The sequence below is a fragment of the Physcomitrium patens genome, chromosome 2 (assembly GCF_059467195.1).
Source record: "Physcomitrium patens ecotype Gransden chromosome 2, ASM5946719v1, whole genome shotgun sequence".
In the NCBI taxonomy this organism is placed as follows: Eukaryota; Viridiplantae; Streptophyta; class Bryopsida; order Funariales; family Funariaceae; genus Physcomitrium; species Physcomitrium patens.
The window spans coordinates 13,296,919-13,317,412 of record NC_143411.1 but is presented as its reverse complement, the minus strand read 5'-3'; the positions used below and the strand labels follow the sequence as shown (position 1 = coordinate 13,317,412).

At 33.6% G+C, this 20,494-nt stretch overlaps 2 protein-coding genes across 3 annotated transcripts; one reads left to right on the top strand and one right to left on the bottom strand.

Annotated features, from left to right (window-relative positions):
* The first annotated feature begins 3,518 nt into the window (after nucleotides 1-3,518).
* LOC112293063 (uncharacterized) lies at nucleotides 3,519-5,429 on the top strand. Its single transcript, XM_024542118.3, has 3 exons — nucleotides 3,519-3,753; nucleotides 4,071-4,522; nucleotides 4,633-5,429. Exons 2-3 carry the CDS (start codon nucleotides 4,087-4,089, stop codon nucleotides 5,199-5,201), a joined length of 1,005 nt encoding a protein of 334 aa, XP_024397886.1. The 5' UTR covers nucleotides 3,519-3,753; nucleotides 4,071-4,086; the 3' UTR covers nucleotides 5,202-5,429.
* A 122-nt stretch (nucleotides 5,430-5,551) lies between these two features.
* Nucleotides 5,552-10,257, bottom strand: SOK2 (Protein SOSEKI 2). 2 transcript variants are annotated; one of them, XM_024542106.3, is made up of 7 exons: nucleotides 9,225-10,257; nucleotides 8,889-8,958; nucleotides 8,566-8,681; nucleotides 7,069-8,404; nucleotides 6,682-6,877; nucleotides 6,303-6,408; nucleotides 5,552-5,925 (listed from the first exon to the last, which is right to left on the bottom strand). In XM_024542106.3, exons 1-6 carry the CDS (start codon nucleotides 9,355-9,357, stop codon nucleotides 6,349-6,351), a joined length of 1,911 nt encoding a protein of 636 aa, XP_024397874.1. In that variant the 5' UTR covers nucleotides 9,358-10,257; the 3' UTR covers nucleotides 5,552-5,925; nucleotides 6,303-6,348. The 2 variants fall into 2 exon arrangements, with proteins under 2 accessions (XP_024397874.1, XP_024397865.1); XM_024542097.3 differs by having other exon boundaries at nucleotides 6,572-6,877; nucleotides 9,225-9,507.
* Nucleotides 10,258-20,494: the final 10,237 nt, after the last annotated feature.

Sequence of the window (20,494 nt, the reverse complement as noted above, 5' to 3'; positions counted from 1 at the left end):
TTGAAAAATTTAAATAGTGGTTGCCTAAAAGATATGAAAGATATAAATTTTTTATGAAATTATTATATCCAAAGGATGAAGGACAACATATTGAAGTGTATATCAATTCAAGTCATAATGGCCATAATCCTAGATCATAAAAAGATTCTTATTTTTAACCTATTCATCAAAATATAATTAATAATTGTGCTAAGATGTTAAATAATCTTAATATCATAAAATTTATTTTAGAATATTTCAAGAGATGTGAAGAAAAAAATTAAAAAAAGTAAATTCTATTGCATGAACAATGAATATTTTATTTTTTTTAGATCCAAAAGAAATATCAAACCTATCATATCATCTTCAAATAAAAAAAAGATGCAATAAAAAAAACTATGAAGTGGTAAGAAAAATGGTTCTTAAATAGATAGAAAATAAAGAAATAATTTTCTACTAAGCTTATGATTCAAAAAATCTAATAATAGAAGAGCTATCATTTGTATTATTGATGCAAATAAAAAATATGCTTGAAAGAACAAAAGATATTACAACAAGTTTGGCATGGATTGTGGACTCAATGTTTAAGTCCAATTAATAGAATATGCCATTGTATGCTAGAATGTACCTTAATATAATGGGATTAGAGATGGTAATTTTTTTGATATTTTGTAGTATTTATAATGATATTAATTAAGAGCAAATGGCATTATATCTTACAATATATATCATGTTTTAAAATATGAATATAATTTGATCAAAAGCAATAATAATTGATAAAATTAGTATAGAATATAAGGCTTTAATGAAAGCCATTAAAGAAGCCTTTTGTGTTAGAAAAATAAAAAAAAATGGTGGAATTCAAGTAAAGTCTCATATAATTTTGTATTGATTCCATACAAAAAAAACATAGATTGAATAATTATTGCTTTAATTACTTAAAATTGAGTGTTTTGATTTATGAAAGACAATAAGATCTATAATAGAAGTTAATAGTGGAAAAAAAATTGACATTGAGTATAGCAGATATAAAATTACATAGGCTGAAAATATAAAAAAATAAAAAAAATAGTTAAATATGTAGAGAATGGTTGGGCAAGGCACAATTACCAATGAAAGTTGATGTAGCCAAAATAATCTAGGTTATATCACCATGGACATGCCAATATAACTAATCTTGTAGAATACACGTGAGAATATATGAAATATATCCTTTTAAATGAAAAAATAAATTGACAACTTTATGAACTCATCATTGCATTGATAAGCAAGCCATATACATGATATTGTTTTAGAAGAATTACTTTGGTACAATACTACAATGATGTCCATATATTTAATAAATAAAAAATAAATAAAAAATAAATTAAGAGGAGGAAACAAATAACAAACATTAAGATTGTAAAGAACTAGGTGATTGGTTAAATATTACAAATAAGACCAATTGTCAAATTTTGAAGTTCTTGATATATGATGCATGGATTTTGCCTTTCAAAGCTAGGATATTCTAACAAAATGGTATATTATCAGTTTATCTCACAAATGGTGTAAATGCAATGATTATGGTTTTATATGTAAATACATTTAGATTATAAGATGGATTGTTAATGAAGAATATCCACATTTGTTGGATTTATTACTAAAAGCATACAAAGACAATAGCTTCTTCAACTAAAAATAAGATGTTTTTGATGATGTTCCATGTAATAGTCCAAGTATTGAACCAAATGATAGTCCAAGCAATGGAAGAAATAATAGAATTCAAATTCCTAGGCATGTTATTCAAGTCCTCAAATTATTTGAAATAACTAGTTTGATGATATCAAACAAGATCGAGGCCTTAATCATAGAACAATATGAGGCTTTTAATAAAGCAATATAATTAATCTTGATACTTTTAAGGTACAAAAGACTTATTACTAAGATTTCTACAAATCTCTATGCTAAGAGAAGGTGGTAGTATCATCCCTATACAAGCTCATGCTAAAAATATTAGACTTGGATTTAGAAGCCAAAAAATAATAATAATAATAATAATAAATATAATAGAAAGAATCTAATAGCACCAAAACTTGGTGGACTCAAAGTTTTATGACAAAGATAAGAAGTTGTTTAGGAAAAGCATATACAAGTGAGACTACCTAAGCTATGTAAAAAAAATATATCTTAAGTGTAAAGATTTAAACATATTCTCTATTAGAGTTATCAAAATTGAATGCAAAAATTACCAATACATGATAAGAAAATAAAAGAAGATAAAGAAGATAATAGTATTGCATTAGATAAAGAAGGATGCAATATTGACTAAGATGTAGAATTATTCTTCAAGGATTTAGATTTTTATTAAAAATATAGATGCAAAATTTGGTACTTTTTATAAGGATTTGATTTGATTTGATGATATTTCATATGTAGTATTTATCATTATATATAATAAAGACTCATTTTAGTGGTGGTTTTTATGACAACACTATTATGATTATTGTACTTGTTTTAGTTGTAAAACTATTTAGATACATAATGGTTGTAAAAAATGTTTTATGATTTGCAAAATATTTTGAAGAGAAATTTTACAATATTATTAATAAACTATGTGTAATTTAAATATTCAATAAAAAATAAAATGAACTAAAATGTAGCCAATCTATATTTTATTTCTTATAAAAAGAAATAATCAATGATAAACCTTTTTTTTTATATAAAATATCTGCGTTTGAGAAAAAATTAATGAGTAAATTTTTTAAGTTGAAAAGATTCTTCCTGGAAAAAAATATATCATGTACATGTATGATTGCCGTTGTGTATGGCAACAAAAAAATTATTTTGAAGGTTGAAAATCGGGATTGTGCTTCTAGTGTAGTTGTTGTGGTTTAGGGTCTAAGGCGGAGGGCCACGCGCAAGATAGCATTGTTTGCGATTTTGTAGACGCAAAGTTTCATCATGTGCTGTGGAAGCTGCTGAATTGTATACCTGGCATTGAGCAGAAATTTCAGCAAAAATCTGTTAGTTGGAGAGATTCCTTCGTCGTTCGTTGATACTTCAATGTCTTCATTCACCTGGAGGACCTTCACATTGTGATAGTTGGTGTTTTATTTTTGAACTGCTTTTGTATGCAATATGTAGTAATCAATTTCTCCGAGTTCTGCGACCAGCAGAGTAACTGATTCTTTGATCATTCATGGCACAGAGACCTGAACAAACTTCCGCACCCATGTGAATGCGGATCAAAGTGGGCCCAGTGAGGGAGTAGAACATGGATCCGTGCGGGCCCAATCAGGAATGGGTTCTGAGTTTCCAACCTCACGCCCTCCAACCCGCACGCCCCCTGATTCCCTTCCGTTCCCTCCAGGCGTTCCCAATAAATCCTGTAACGGTCAGGATTCAACATGGAAATCTGACGGCCCAGATGTCTCAAGACAGTCGATTGAAGAAAGTGGTTTATGCCACACGATTCAGCGAGTGTTTGCCCCCGGCCACCGCTTCCTTCGCGCTCCCTCGCTCTTTGTGGGTTATCGGTACGCAAGGCTGCGTCCATCGCTGATCTGAGAGCTTGCTTCACTTTCCACGTGACTCGGGATCGGGATATTTCTGTCTGGATCTGAGATTGTCGCCAGTGAGCTTTGGTGAGGGGTTAAGGTTTCTGGAGGTTGGAACGCTGTTGTTGATTAGCTTGGAGTAGTGTGTGAATAGGCTCTGTGGCTTTGCGAGATCAAGGGGCAGGGAGCTGAGGACATGGTGGAATGCGACGCGGGTTTCTGAACTTTGGGATTGGTGGTGCGTGCGGTTGATGGACTCGTAGTGGTTTTGAGGTGTTGTTCGAAAATGGAGGTTTTAGTTGCTTCCATGTGAGATGGCGCGTTGACCATGACTTGTGATTTGTGAGAACGGTGCCGTCTTTGCGGGTGGAACATGGGAGTTTTAGAAGATGCGCTGCCACTGCCCTTTTTCACCGATTCTGGCTCAGCTATGATGAGTTGAGCTGATGCTTTGTGTGGAGCCATTATAATACAGTTTTTTTTTTTTTTTTTTTTTTTTTTCCAAAAATAAATTTTGTCGAGTTGCTGGACCAACTTTCTGTGACGGCCGTGCAGAGTGCCTGTCAGTGCTATGGCGAGGATCAGCCGGCCTCGATGTCAAGCAAAACGTGTCTGCGTCGTTCTTGTAGTGTTAGTGACGGTCTTCTTCCCACTTCTGTCATTCCTGTCCACCTTTACTTCAGAAGGGAGTCGCCCCTTAACAGATCGGCACCTCCAGGCAAAGAAGTTTCAACGTAGTGATCCAGTTCAATTTCCTGTCAAAGCGTGTGATTGTAAAAGTGAGAGAAATGCTAGGCAAGCAGAAGCAGAGAGAGTGATCCAATCGCTGGAAACAGAGGAGAGGTCGAAAGCTTTCGAGAAAATTTTCACCACCGACTTTTGGGGTGGAGGCGAGTCTCGCTCAGGTCCTGGTAGCAGGATTGATTACACGGGGAATGTTAGGTTGCTGGTTGCGCACGCTCTAAAGGATTATCGTGTTCAGCACGTACTTGACGCACCTTGTGGAGGTAAGATGCGTTCTAACTGCCGCTTTACTATCTACTAGCCGCTGTAAACAGACCGCGCATAGTATCTCAAGTGTAAACCATTAATCCTACTTTTCCTTCGATTTATGCAGACGTCAACTGGCAACCTTTAATCGAGGGTTTTAATTCCACAAGGTATACTGGGTACGACATTGTCCCCCAAATCATTCAAAAGAACACGGAGAGGTTCAAAGACTTCCCTAATGTAGACTTCGCTAGGGTGGATTTTGTGAACACGCCCATTACGGTAAACCCGGACCTCATCATCTGCCGTGACGGGATCCAGCATAACAGCCTCAAGGATGGAGTGCGCGGTTTTGTCAACCTCGAAGCGTCAGGTGCAAAATACTTGGTGACGAACTGGCACACTGAGACGGGGCGAGGATTTGTACAGGACGACAATGCCATCAATAGGGACATCAAATTTGGCGACGCTTATCCTATCAACGTGTTCACTAATCCTTTCAACTTTTCGATGCCCGAATATTTTATTTCCGAAGGAGTGAATGGGATAAATCAAGATGGGAAGTTGGTTGGGATTTGGAAGCTGCCTGCTTTGTGGAAGGGCGACGGGAAACGTTTCAATGTCCCTCCTTCTCTGTCGAGTAGGGTGCGGGGAGAAATCATTTCCAAGTCTGACGTCAAAACGGCACTGGCGTAATGAAAATGAGTGGATCATGTTTGTTTCTTCTACTCTGTGTAAATGCACAGTGATTTACCATGCAACATGGGCGGATACAGTTTCATTAATCCATTATCGTGTAAATTTAAAATTTTCACAGTATTAACTGCAAGTTTGGCAAGTAGTTGGTATTGCAATTCTAACAGCTCGATATTCATCATCAATTTGAAAAGTTACAATGAGGTTGCCAACCGCATATTCCCTGGTTTGGATTTGCACATTTTTGCGTTAAATCATTGCGTATATTGGAAGCATTTTAAGGAACATTAAATGGATGAATACAGAGTAGCCACTGTGAATTTTTAATAAAGTACACTATTCATGTCCCATTGAAATGTAACAAGTAGCTGCCGCAGGGTTTTTTTTTTTTTTTTTTTTTATTTTTTATTACTGGATTCCAGTACTCTCTGATGGGTATTTCGAGCCTTATGTTTGTTACATCAAACCCTTCTTTGAAAATCTCAGACAGATTCGCTGCAATGGTCTGCATCAAAGTAAAAATAAAAATAGAGAGAAACCAAGCATTCTGACGTACTGGCCCCATTCTTGTCACCTACCATACGATGCTACAGCCGCCATGAGTTGTAAAAACGGTCAGATTGGTAGGGCTTTTCCTACCCACGTCAATCAATGCTGCAAGCGTGTTCATGACGCGACAGCTGGGCATGTTGACTTAATGGTTTTGAATGTGCGCCCGAGCGGACTGCATCAACATATACCACACCGGACGATGTTAGGGTTACCGTTTAATCGACGTAGCGGTGGACAAGCAGCACCAATGAGGGCAAATATTCGCACTAATGTTCTCGGGAAAGAAGGGTTCATTATTGACCGAATATTACACGTGTGACAGTGACCGTCTGCTGCTATTTAGGGAGGGGTTAGGAAAAGGAATCAACCTTATCACCGAGAGATTTCGTGACAGACTTAACCCAACTCCACTGTATTCACACTGCGGGAACTGATTTCAAGAACTGGGGAGATATTATCATTTGAAATAGTCAACGGAAGGGTAGAAGTACATTATGGTCGATGAAGATGGTGAGGAGAGATTACTGAAACCTTGAATGAGGCACTTACGAGCATTCATGCAGTATCAAATCCTTTGGAGATTGACTGTGAACAACTAACAGCCTCCTGAAGCAAGTTCTCCCAATGTCGCTCCGTTGAAGCTGGTGTTAATGGCCTGCAGTGAACGTTTCCTTGAGTTACTTACAAAATCAACTGTATGCGATCATATCAAAAAGAGGCCTCTGAATGTGTATATCTCTAGAAGATGTCATCCCTGCAATCCACGTCCCCTGTGAGAATACTGAATGTAATCAAATGAAGGAAAACCCATTGTGAACCTCTCTTCTTTATCATCGAAGTCTCCATGCTTTGACGGCGAATTCTTTGGTTTCGCAGGTTCTTTTGTTTCAGTCGTGGAGTTCGCCTGAAGCTTGAGATATGGACTTACCAAATCCACCTTCTGCAAGGTACCGCTGTACAATTCGATAGAGTTGAATGCAGAATTCTCCCGCCATGGATAGACTTTTGTGTCCGCTGCTCTTTTCTCTAAATCTGGAATAGTTAGACTGAAGTAACAGTTGTTGCTCGCATTTCTGGGGAGTTTGACCGCTTTCAGGCCTGATGCCTTCGAAGTACAAGATAAACTACATAGCGAACGCAACGAATTATTACCCAGCAATGATCAAACAATTCGCAAATTCACGCAACATCCCCAGGACTGTGTTTATATTTTATTCCTCACAGTTTTGATTTTTCTCTCACTTAAAATAATTCAGTAACATTTAGAACAAGATTGATGGGGGTTAGTTTGGCAGAAATCAAGGTGTGCCCATACCCGGCATTGGAGGTATCGCTGCTTGTGATCTGTGGGTCTTCAAATCCTGCAACGAGGGATAATTGATTTACGGCTTTCTCTTGGGGTCTGGAAACTATGGGGCGCTGAGGGGCATGTGGAGATGCTGGACTGAACGATTCGGAAGCCTGTCCAGAGCCAAGCTTGGAAGACAGCCGGACAGCTGGTCTGGTAACCATATTCAGTGATTTTGAATCCAGTTTGTTAATTAATTGCTTGGACATCCTGCTGGGCTTCTCATACCTCCCTGTGACTTGTTCTGGTAGCAATAATTTTTCAGAGATATCTACTGCCACTTCTTTGTGCCGAGCAAAGTCGAAATCATCATTACTACCCGCTTGGATGTGTCGAGCCGATCCTGTTTTCTTGGTGCCCTCCTTATTGATCGTCTGGGAGACGGATCCAACATTGGAAGCCCCCAGGAATTGACAGAGACTTCTGATATCTCTCTCGGATTCCTTGGCAGATGTCTCATACGTCACTGGCCTTGAATTCTGAGTCGCAGATTTACTTGAGTGAGGACCGTGGTAAGCCTTCAACGGCCCTGAACCATGTCTGATTTTGGATGTGTGTCGAGAAGAGCTAGGTTTCCCTACTGTTGCACATGGGGATCCTTCAACTTCTGCTTTCCTGCACAGCTGAGAGCGATGGAACTTGGTAGCTTTCTTCAGCATAAAGATGAGTGGATCCCCTGGAAAACAAGGTCGCGTCACCGGACTAGATGGTATATCTACTGTATTTCCCACGGAATTGCTATCACGAAGTGTGTCGCTAGACCTTCGTGACAACCTGCCATGGTTTAGAGCAGCATTTTCATCTTCCTTCACTGCCCATGTTTTACATTTTACGTATTCTCTTCTAGACAACCGTGATGATCGTGGTGCAAGTGAAGACATTCCACCATGGTCAGTTGACCGTGTCGCTGGGCAAGCCGGCATCTCCTTCATATCCATCTTCAGATCCCTTTCAAAGGACAATCCGTAGGATTCGTCTGTTGAAATGTTGCTTCTTGACGAGTCACTTCCCGTCATACTTTCTAGGCACCTCTTATTCTCAATACAATTCTCAGGGTCAGGTACTCGCGAGGTGGTTCCGTAAGCATCTCCTTGTTCATTGCGATTTGCCTTTCCAGTCATGTTATTGTGAACAGAGCCTCCCATGAACTGTCGTTTCACTTCCACACACTTGTTGGGAGCTACTCTGCGAACGTCGTCGATACTGTGCACTTCATTGAAATTTGCCGAAGTTCCGTTACGATTTGTTGGCAACACCCTCGCTACCTCTTGGCCAAGGTGTTCTACTCCTCGGTCACAGGCATCTGCGAGCAAGAATGAACTACGTGTATAGTGAATCTTCATTGATTGCTGCAAGAGCTCTTCTAAGAAAACAACTTAACCTATTTCGAACAATCTTCTAGCGAGTGGGGGAGTTGGCAGTAAAGCTTCGTCACATGCATTGTTTTGCGTTACTGAGAATTACCTTCTGAAGAATCCATAACTTCCAAAGCTTTAAGAACATATTCGCCACTTTCACTAAGCGGGAGAATATCGTCACCGTCAAAGACATCGCACCAGATAAAAGTTCCTTTGTAGCTCCTGCACACAAACAATGGCTGCTATCTCACTTCACAACCAAGTAATATTTCCAATATTGCAATTTCCAACAGCATTTCTACTCGTTAAATTTAGATGCATCTATGCTGCGAAGGTAAGCAAGTAAAAGGAAACCTTCATCAGCATACAGATTACAGTGTTACTTTTGACTGCTTTCAGGGAAGCCTCACATGAGACTGATTGAGCTACCTTTTGTATGACCAAGAGTAAGAATCCGGCATGCCTCTTCCCCGAAGTGCAGTCAACCGGAACTTCACATCTGTGCAAATCCATATCGAATATTAACGAGACATTGTCTTTCGCGACAAGGAGCGTTCACTACGAAATGTTGCAAGACTGAAACATTTGAACCACAGTCTCACAAACAAAGATATCAATTAACTCTAGATCGACCAGAGGTAGAGGGCTCTTCAACACGGAGAAGTAACAGATGATACGCAATTAGAAAAGAAGATGTTGCGCAAGACCTGTGATAATACACGCGCTAGAAGAATAGCGGGAACTGGTTTCGCAGTTTTGACAAACCTCTAAGTGTAGGGGCATGTTGGTGTGAGGGATACTGCACTTGTATCATGTGTGGATGATCATCCTGCTCGGCCCCCTTGCTGAGGAGATAAATCACTTCAATTTTGTGATAGGACTCAGATGAAGAATCCATGGTGTGTGCGCCAACTTCTTGCTGGTTCAACCTCTCAATTTAAATCTGCGGTGATCCGTGCCATAACAGTTTTACCAAAGTCGAGAAGCTCCAGGTGGTGTAAGTTTTTCACTAGTGCATCTCAAGTAACCCGAACTCCTTCCTCCTGTATTCAATTACAACTGAGCCTAACTGGTAGAGGTCCGAGCTAAATGTATCTGCATACTCTCTTAGAAGACAATGAGCAGTGACTTGAAAGCACTACGCATCACATGTTGAGCTCGCCGTCCCGTAGGTAGAAGGTGGAACAAAAAAAACAGCAGCGCTGGAGAAAGATTGCGAAATGATCCTTGATGACAGCCGCAAACGACTCAGCAAGCCAGCTTCTACCAAGATTCAATACGGAGAAGGAATACCCCAAAACTTTGAGATAATTAAAATAGCATACACAACAGCAGATCGTAGGCTATCCATGTACTGCGCATCCTCCATACACGAGCAGATGCAGTCACGTCCGTTTGACAAGTTGCAATTTGTTACCAGACTGAGGTGCAAATCATCAAGGCCATACAACCTGCGGCACTTCTGTCCTTGGCTTTTGGACCTGCAGGATTGCTCGATCTACGCTCGATGTCGTGAGGGTTCGAGAAATCGTGAAGGCAATGGAATGGCAACGGAATGGTACACCTCTCCCGGCAGGGGAGTGCCACTACTAAGGTTGTACTCGCTCGATGATTATCACTAACGATCTGCTCCCCGCGACTCTTTCGGCCTTCAACCAAGTATAATGTCTAGATCAGCTCAGCTGTAACAACTTAAAAGTGTGTATGAAATCAAGTTAACCGCATAGGAACCATGAATGTACAAGACCTCTACAATATAACTAGTATGAGCAATGAATCTCACATAATTACAGGAGCGTCACCCCGAATGCACACAGCAGCGAATTCAGGAGTAGTAGTAACGAGATTAGCAAGAGGAAAATCACCATTCCAGCAGGGGTAATGTAACACATACAAAAGGTTGAAATCACCAGCGCCGTAGTAAAGTTGAGGAATGATGGCTGGCAGTGAAGTTTAATGCGACACTGCAACTCTCCTGAGTCTATCAATGTATAAATTCCCTTATTCAAAGCTATACCCTAAGGCTTAAATCCTCTTGAATGCCCTACATCTCGACAAATGTATGTGAGCAGACCAATGAAATTCCCATGTACAGTTTTTCAGTGTTCAAGCACCTAGTTCACCATCACATTTTTACACGTAGCTGGCTGAATAACAACGGAGCTACAGTTGATTCGAACGTGTACTGCACCAATAATCGTCAGAACCCATCCTACAGATTGAGTGATGAGGTATTCTGGAAATAAGAGATGAACAGAGTGTGGAGCCAGGCAAGCTGCAGGGTTTTCTGACTCAATTCGTCTTAAGTACACCCCTATAATGAGAGATCAACTTAGGCAACACAGCAGTTAGGGTTGAAAGAGGGAAAAACACTAAAACACTTAAACAAAACAAAACAAAAAGTAAAAAACAAAAACCCAACTATATATCACTTTGTAAAAGCTGCCCTGAATTCATCTATCCTCTTAGCACTTTGTGGCGCCTACTACCAGCGTTTGAATTGCGTCTCAACCACGATAAAAATTTGTTACGCGATTAATGCTGCCGACCCATCTCGAGCAATGTTGTGAAGAGCCCTCCGAGTAAATGAGGCTGGCTCAAACTCCCCCACATCAATGATCTCTGTTTGAACTTTGTAGTAAACTATGCCACCAAATCCTGATGGGTTGAAACGCATTAATAGCTCCTTGCTCGGCATTGAACACTGAGTCAATGGTCTTCAGAGCTCAACGTTCTGGCAGAGCCTTGGACATGAAAGAGGCTCTCGTTCCTACCAGGCAAGTCAGCAATCTAGCTGAACTGACAAACATACAAACAGACAGACAGAATTACTCTGAATTACTCTGCCTCTGCAGCAGTATTGTTCATCTGTCTAAATCCTAATTTAGGTTCATCCGGGTTCTACTCATCAGGGATTCATGCTTTGATTGCTTGTGTTTGTGTTTTTTTATTTTATTTTAAACATAAGGGGAAAACCCCCCTTGCCATTGAAAAACAGGGTTACAATTCCAGAGTCTAGGTGAGAACTTCTATGTTGGGTGAGAAGTGTATACCTCAGGTAGTAGGGTGCTTCTCTTTATCTTTAATCCATAATTTTTAGGCTTTCTAAACCAAGACTTTTGAAAAAGAAAAAGAAAATGCCTTTCTTTTTTTTTTTTCTTTTTTGTTTTTAACATATTAAGAGAAATATCTTTCAACATCTTTTGTCATAGTTTATTAATCTATTTTAATCATATTCATATGTTTTCTCTTTTTTTATAATTAAGTCATTCTATTGTTCATATATGATCCAAAAGCAACCTCTTATCATAAAAGGCCAAATGATTTTTATGTTAGAAATATTTTATAAACTAATATCAAATATTTTTTGTTAAATAGGTGGAACTAGCCACATAGCATGCCCTTGACCTTTTTATTTTTGCTAAGATAATATAAAGTAGTTGTGCTTCGCTTCCAAATGCATTGAATTGTACAGCAACTCCAAAATCAATAAATGAAAATTTTAAATATCTTTGTGGTACATAGTTGGTAATTCTTATTAATTTCATTTTATATTATCATATGCCATGTATTTATTGTAATGTCTTTGTATCATGTAAAATACCAATAAGGATTATTTCTTTTGCTCTAATTTTGCTCCATAGTAATGTCTAGTTTAAAATAAAATTGGATAGTAGGATACTAATTCATGTGATTATATTTATGAAAGTAAGAGAAATGCAATTTTATAAAAGTTTTCTTTTTCTTTTTCTTTTTCTTTTTCTTCTACTTTATTCTTAAGGTAAATAGTCTCTTTATAAATAATCTTTGAGGTCAAAAACTAACTTATATATAGGTACAAAGAATATTAAAGGGATTTTAGATATAGCATAGATTTCATGTCATTTGAGCATCTAATAAAGGTTTATATACATTAATTAAACATATGTTTAATCCATATAACCTTGATTTATTAGATATTGTGCTTACAAAGTTTAATGGTTGTTTATCTTGGTATGATAGTACCAATGAAGGTTTTTTTAAAAATCAAATAATAATAGAAAGTTTTACATTGCTTAGAAATTACCAAATTGAACGTATTTGAAGCTTTTGGTCACTAATTTTAATATTGCACAAGTTTTTTTCTTCACTTCAAATTCAAAAGAGTATTTGAAAGATGATAAAATAAGCCTCTTTACATCAAGAATCTTTTTATAGATTTGTTTAAAAGATTGGATTAAAAAATTTATATAGCACAAAAATTAAATTTTTTTAAAAAATGTGGTAAAAAAACTTTTAGCATCCATTTAACTTAAAATGTATTCAAAATATTTCTATGTTGATGAAGTTTAGGCCTCTATTTAGAATACTTTGGTTTAAAAGTTGCTAAGAAATATTAATTCTTGCATTGATTTTTATTTTTTTTTCAAAAATATGTTTTAACTAGTCTTTAGATTAACTTTATAGATGTCAAAAAACTATACTATACGATGATAGAATAGATAATGGCTCAAGCTACAAGAACACTCTAAGTTGCTACACACACAACTTGTATTACCATATGCACATCAAAAAAACATAGAAGCTTGTGATTGGCTAGATGTTTTTATGTAGACTTTGCTACTTAATATAATTGGAAGGGAATTAGAAGAAGTGGCAGCCTCCCCTCTAATAGTCATGTTGACTTGTTGATGAGCAAAGTCAAAGGGTGTTGTTCTTTGTGGGGCCCTTTGAAGAATAGAGCCTCCGCAAGAAAATTTAAAATCTACATTTTGTACCAAGTCTTTTTTTGCCAAATTTTATTGCATTACACCTTTTGCTAGCTATATATATTTATAAATATAATATAATGCGCTTGTTACTCAAAAGCTTTGTAATAATATTAACTTAGAGTACAAAACATACACATATATGTATACATATATATATATATATATATATATATATATATAAGCAAATAATCAAGCTCTTACATATTCACACACATATACATATATATATATATATATATATATATATATATATAAGCAAATAATCAAGCTCTTGCATATTCACACATATATATATATATATATATATATATATATATATATAAGCAAATAATCAAGCTCTTGCATATTCACACACACACACACACACACATATATATATATATATATATATATATAATGAATAATGACAATATCTATCTAATATTTATTCCTTTCAGCATAATTGAGTTTTCTACACTAAAAAAGTGTAGGCTTTTTGTTAAGATATTGCTCTATTCAAGCATTCAAACTCCACCTCTAACATGTCAAAAGAGTAGCAACCATCACTTGCAATACAACGGGCAATAAATAAGAAGGTACTTATGATTTGAAACAAATTGTGTATCTAATGACAAATGGCCTCCATGGCTGTTGTTGATAAACATTATCTTGTTTATGCTCATTGTTGCAAATAAAAGAATAGAATGAAATTCACAAACAAATAATGAATAAAAATTTGGCTAGTTATAAAGTTGTCAATGAAATGCTTAATGCTCGGCAATTAGGAATTCTTCAATAGGCAATGTTTATAGAGATTGTTAGTTGATTGGGCTCTATTCAAGATCCAAGTCTTAGTCTTTGGTGGTTGAAGATATGTGCTTGAAATTATTTATTAAAGTTGCCATAAAAATTGGTATAATATTATAGATTATTGAAGTGAATACAAAACAAAGATTTTTTCTTGATAAAGTTGTCCATGAAGTAGAGATCTTTGCTTCCACAAGATATTGTTGATATAAGGTGTAGATTTTAAATTTTATAGCAAAGGCTTTGTCCTTGGAGATTCTAGCAAGAAATAACACTCTTTGATCTAACTTCTTAACTAATTAGTAAGACTACTAGAACAAGGATTTACACCTCTTCTAAACTCCGTCTTCTCCCCCCTCACCTCTCCTACTTGAGTTATATGGCAGGGTTCATATAAAAATATCCAACGAATTACAAGAATCCATATTTTTTGAGTGTGCATATAACAATATGAGGTGTTTGTATAGCAACTTAGAATGTGCTTGTAGCTTGAGCTTACATAATTTCTATAAAAATAATATAATTAATTATTATTATTTTATTTTAAAAAAAATAAATTTATAAAGTAATAATATTTAAATTTTTGAAGATTTTTTAAATTATGAAATTAATAATAGTCTTAGAATTAAAATTAAGTCCAATATAATTCCCAATAAAATAATTGATCATCTATTCTTTGTGTAATTCTATTGCTATTGAATTTTGATTATATTTTTGAAAAATAAAAAAATCATATAATTATTGATTTTTTTAATTGATTACAAAATCTAAAATAAAATTAAAAATATTAATAACTACTATATTTATAGTTATATTTGATTATATAAAATAATCAAATATAATCAAAATATTGACTTATTATCAATTTTTTTGTATTTAGAGATAACATTAATTTTTTGATTGTGGCAAGATAGAAAGATATGCAAGGTACAATTAGTAATTTTCTCTACAATAAAATAAAAGTATTGAATCATAGTATATTTTTTTCTTATATTATTTAAAATTATTTTTAAAAAATAAAATAATAATAATAATAATATTTACTTAAATTTTTGATCTATGAAATTTTAAGTCTATTATGTTTATAAACTATGTCCAAAGTCCAATTGCTTTATTTTTTGAGTATGAACTTTCACTTATTGTAGTCATGCTTAAAAATAACAGATATTTTTTAACAAAATTATTTAATATTTATAAATATTAAATTATCTAGTATATATTTGAAAGATAAATAAATTATTTAATTTTGACTTAGAAGATTTCAAGGATGAAAAACCAAAAAAATTAAATAAACAAACAAAATTTTTCTTAAAGAAAGATAAGAAAAATAAAATAATGAAATGCATAAATTCAAGAAGAAACTAGAATAGCTATTGCTAAAAGACAAGAAAATTAGACTAGAGGCAAGAAAAGAATTGATAAGACTGAGGAAGGCTTCATTCTTGTATTTATATGAATCAAATTTTTTGACTCACAATACAATTAGAAAAAAATATTAGAATAAATCAATAGAGTTAAGAGGAGAAAAGTTTGGATGTAGTTAAGTAGGATAAATTATCAAAGAAAAGACTCATTTAGGTGTAAAGAGCAAAGTATAATTATAATGGTAGATGAAACAATTGTGGTTTAAAATTAAATTAAGTAGGGATTGTGGTGTCTTATTGATAAAGTAGTGGAGAAGGAATTAATGGTAAAAAATATGTTATTTGGACCTTTAAAACTAAAAAAATATATTAAAAATAGTAAAAAAATTAAGCATATTATTTCTAAACAAGAATAGAATAGAAAAGACTTCTAAAAATATTCCTAACAATCTCTCATAAGGATGTATTGGAGACTTAAAAATAATGATAATAATAATAATAAATAAATAAATAATAATAATTATAAATAAATAAATTATATATAACAAATAAATAAAAAATTTATAAAATAAAATCATAAATAAACAATGGTTAAAAAATAAAAGACATTTAATCTTATGTGAGTGAAGTTATTCTACCGGATTACCAATCGCAATTAAGATGGATAAATTTTTTTGATATAAAATGGTATATTTATTGAGAGCCTTATTTTGGCCATTGCTTGAAAATCAATTGCTTAGAGATTTTTTTTGCTTATTATTATGATTAATTTTTTGGTGAATTAATGATGAAGTATTTTAAGTTAAAGTTGAGGTTAAAAGAAGGAGGTAGAGAACAAAAAGTGAAGTGGACACGAAAGTGGAGTACTAGTTGGAGTCTTGGTGGAAGGAGCATGGCAATAGGTGAGTGACTAGAACTTAATTTGGACAATTAGGTAGGATCTTTTTCTACCATAAATTACATTGATCTAAGGAATTAATAGAAAAATTAGTATTAATAATTTATATAGGAATTGTGAGCGAAGGTACTAATATGCAAGATGCATAGTCATTGCATATAGATACATATACTTCCCAATTAGTTGAACAGATAAAAAATAATATTTTTTGTATTGTATTTATATTATTACTTATATAGTGGATAATGCCTTAATTGTATGTCAACTTAAAAATGGTAGGATGATTCCTCAAATTTCATTTTGGTGCTCAATGAAGATATGACAATTTATTTTATATGGCAATAGAATGAGAAGGGCACAGAGGTGATATTCTACTCCAAATCAGAAATTATTTTTTATTATTTATTTTTCTTCCTAAAAAAAATATAAATTTAAGTGGGCTTGCAATTATCTGCTTATAAATCTCCAAAAGTATTTCTACCTTACTCGGTGGAAATACCATAAAAAAGATATAAAGGATGTATGATGGATATGATGTATGTGGCGAATAAGGTGGAAGCTAATAGAAATTGAGTAAATGAATATACAAACTAGATCAAAGAAACCCAATTTAACCTTAATTATAGAAAATATTGATAAAATTGGATCAAGATGGTGTCATGTTGTAACCTAGAAAAGACAAGTTACAAACCAAGGTCAAAATCAAATCGTGACATACAAAATCAAGCCTCAACAATGATTATGGGATTCTTTTATTGATCAAAGAGTGGGATTTGAAAGGAGACTTGATAAGGTTTCTATAGGTACTAATTTTAGGAGATTTGAATAGATAATGACATAGGAAGGACTTAGCAAAGTCAATGTAGTTTTTAGTGACTTTGATTTTTGGAAAATAAAATAAGGTTGTCATTTTGGGTAATTTCAAGAGTTTGGTAATAGATCTACAAGTGAAATTTTTTTAGTTTGTGGATGTAGTTGTGCTACATATGTATTATAAATTTGGATTTGATCAAATAGTTAGATTGAAATGCATGAAGGTTTTGTGGGTTATTGTCTCAAAATTTAGGATTTTAAAGACTAGTGAGGTTTTCTTGCATATTTGTCAATCTACTAGTTAGATTGAGGCAAATTTTTTCTTAAAGGTAGTTAGCTTTATTTTTAACAAGAATGTAAAGTTTTAAAGCAAAATAATGGTTCAATCAAGAGTAATTAGCTCTAGAAGATTAGCATCAAGGTTAGAGAAGGAGGCTAGCCAACATTCAAGTATATTTTTGAGATTATTGTCTATTTGATAAATCCGATCTTTATCAATTTTTATTATGTATGTTTTCAATGTAATTGTTAAGAAGTGTGCAAATTTTGATTTAAAATCAATGATTAATTTATTAATTATTGAGGTTTAAATCTGCTATAGAAATTACTTGGAATTGATTAGGATTTGGTTTAGAATTAGGATTAGGATTTTAGATTTGATTTAAGGTTTGATTAGGATTAAGATTAGGATTTGATTAGGATTAAGATTTGATTTAAGTTAGAATTCAACTTAGATTTGACTAGGATTTATTTATAATTTGATTAAGATTTGATTAAGATTTGTTTAGGATTTGTTTGGGATTTGCTTAGTATTTGATTAGGATTTATCTAGGATTTGACTAGGATTTATTTATGATTGACTAGATTTTATTAAGGATTTGATTAAGATTTGATTAAGATTTGATTAAGGTTTGATTAAGGTTTGATTAGATTTTAATTAAGATTTAATTAAGATTTCTATTTTAATATTTATTTTTGAATTTTTATGTTATTTTTTTATGATTTCTTTAAAGGATTTCTAAAAATTCTTTGTATTTTTTGTATAATTTTTTGAAATTTTAATTGAATTTCATTAATGTTTAATTATATTTTCTAAACTTTAATTATATTTTATTTAAGAATCTATTAGAGTTGTTAGAGATTGCTTGGGGGAAGTATGGAGACATGGTCAAAATTTTAAGAACTTTTGAAGGAAGAGTTTATTGATGGAGATGAGGATAGGATTACCAAGCAAAAGTTTTTGGATTGGATAGAATTGCAACTAAGTAAGCATATGGATCTTTATGAATTCTTAGAAGAATTTGAGAAGAGATTTTATCAACTCTCATCCTTAAAGAAGCAATCATTGGATGCTATAATGGAAGAGTTGTTTTTAAATGGTCTTGATGATGCCTTGTGAGACAAGCTTTTCATGATCTTATAGATAAGTCTACAATGTCTTGTTGTGACACAATTATATGGTGAAAATATGACTAAAAATGATTTTTTAATTAATTTTCTATTATATTAATTCAGCAAGAATTAAAAATATTTTAATAAGGCTTTTATGAAAGCTTCTTAGCCTATTTTCTTGTCTTAATAGCAAATAAATAAAAGTTAGTTAGTATTTTTACCTTTTAGAATATAAAAACTTTTTTACTACCTTAAAAAGGCCATAAATTATTAAAATCATAGTAGAAGAGGTAAATGGTTGGTATGATTGATACTAAGATCAAGTTGAAGGTAGGATTGGATTAAAAAATCCTTAAGATAGATTAGATTGATATTTGGAGATTGACGGTTTATGAGGTAGGCTTGAAATCAGACTTCTAGTTATTAAAACGACTGCCTAGGGCAAATTAGAGAGGCATTCAAAGATCGGAGATTAGAATTTGAAAGCTAGCTTGAGGCTCTTTTCTAAGGCATAAGGATTGCTTTTGTAGGATTTTTGAAGATTGGGCAACTATTGTTCAAAATCAGGGTTTGTATTGGTAATTTGGAATTTATATAATATAACTACGACTAGCAATTTTTATTAGTTTGTGCAATTGGTGTAACATCTATAGTTCAAAATTTTATACTATTTGGATTATTAGGTGTACTAAGTATATACAAAATTTTGTGATAATCTAATAGTGTGGTTTAGAGATATCTAATTTTTAGCACAAGAGGGTTTCAAAAGTTGGCAATTTGAGGTTGGGTAGGATTTCTATGATATCTAGAGATCTACCAGTTGGATCTAGGTGAAATTTGGCATAGTATTGAAGGACTTGAAGATCAAGCTGCATACCAATTTTGAATTGAAGTTAATAGTTAGAGAAGGAGAAATCAATGCTAGGATTTTTGCTTCACTTTTCAAGTTGGCAACCAAGTGACATTAGTGCAATTTTTGGAGGTTTTCTCACAATTTATAAGTTGGATTGGGCTAAAAATTCTTAAGCATATAGAAGACTTATATTGACAATTTCATGCAAAATTTTACATCAAGTGGACGGTCAAATTAGATGTTACAACTTATGAAAGATCATTGATTAGAATTGGGGCTTATAAGAAAAATCTAAATTGCTTAAATATAAAAGTAACAAGGTAGTTGAGGTTTATGTGTGATTGAGGCTACTAAGAAGAGTATTTTTTAGTACTTTTGAATCAAAATTTGAATGATATTCTTCTCATATGAGTGAAATCTATAAGGATTTTTGGATATTTGTGAAACACAACCTCACCTTCATCAGCTAGGGCCTAGTGCATTCCCAAGCAAGACAATATGTAATACAAAAATGAAGAGTGGTTTTACCAATAATTGAGAGAAGTTAAAAGATGTAGTGATTTTTTTAGGAAGGCTATAAGAAGCATGAGCTAAAAGAATTGTAATATGGCCTAAGAAATCTTCTACTTTAATTTCTTTGTCATTTTTATCAATGCAGGGGATTTGTTTTAAAAAAAGAAAAATCGATGAACAAGTAGAGGACTTCAATGGAAAAGCCAATTCTTTGCAAATAAAAGAAATTGAATCTTATATCAAAGTTGGTGAAAGAGAGAATAAAGATTCTTTTCAAACTATTACTTTGGAAGGCCAAGGTATCTAAAAATTTGAAGGTAATATGAAGATCAAAGATTTGGAAACTAATGACAATGCGGTTGGAAGCTATGGCTATTCTAAATTGAATAAGTTTGTACATGTTGGTGATAGCAATTTGAATGGAGCATTTCTTGATGACCAAAGGATATTTTTTATATTTGAAGGAAGTGAAGATATTTTATACAGTACTTTGGATTATATTGAAGAATTTAAAGTTGAGCCTTCAAAAGAGATGGATTAAAGAGCTATTCAAGATTATGATCATATAGGTTATATAAATTCATAATATTATAATGTAAGAGTTGGTGGAATTATGCATAGAGATGATGATGAAAGTCAAATTACATATGGCTATGAGACCACAT

What these genes read in the sequence shown, in the direction of transcription:
- LOC112293063 (XM_024542118.3), top strand. Translation starts at nt 4,087, where the DNA reads ATGGCGAGGATCAGCCGGCCTCGATGTCAAGCAAAACGTGTCTGCGTC. An exon ending in ACTTGACGCACCTTGTGGAG is followed by an intron (nt 4,523 to 4,632) that starts GTAAGATGCGTT and finishes CGATTTATGCAG; the next exon opens with ACGTCAACTGGCAACCTTTA.
- SOK2 (XM_024542097.3), bottom strand. Translation starts at nt 9,357, where the DNA reads ATGGATTCTTCATCTGAGTCCTATCACAAAATTGAAGTGATTTATCTC. An exon ending in ACATGCCCCTACACTTAGAG is followed by an intron (nt 8,959 to 9,224) that starts GTTTGTCAAAAC and finishes GGATTTGCACAG; the next exon opens with ATGTGAAGTTCCGGTTGACT. An exon ending in TTCGATGATAAAGAAGAGAG is followed by an intron (nt 6,409 to 6,571) that starts GTTCACAATGGG and finishes CGTTCACTGCAG; the next exon opens with GCCATTAACACCAGCTTCAA.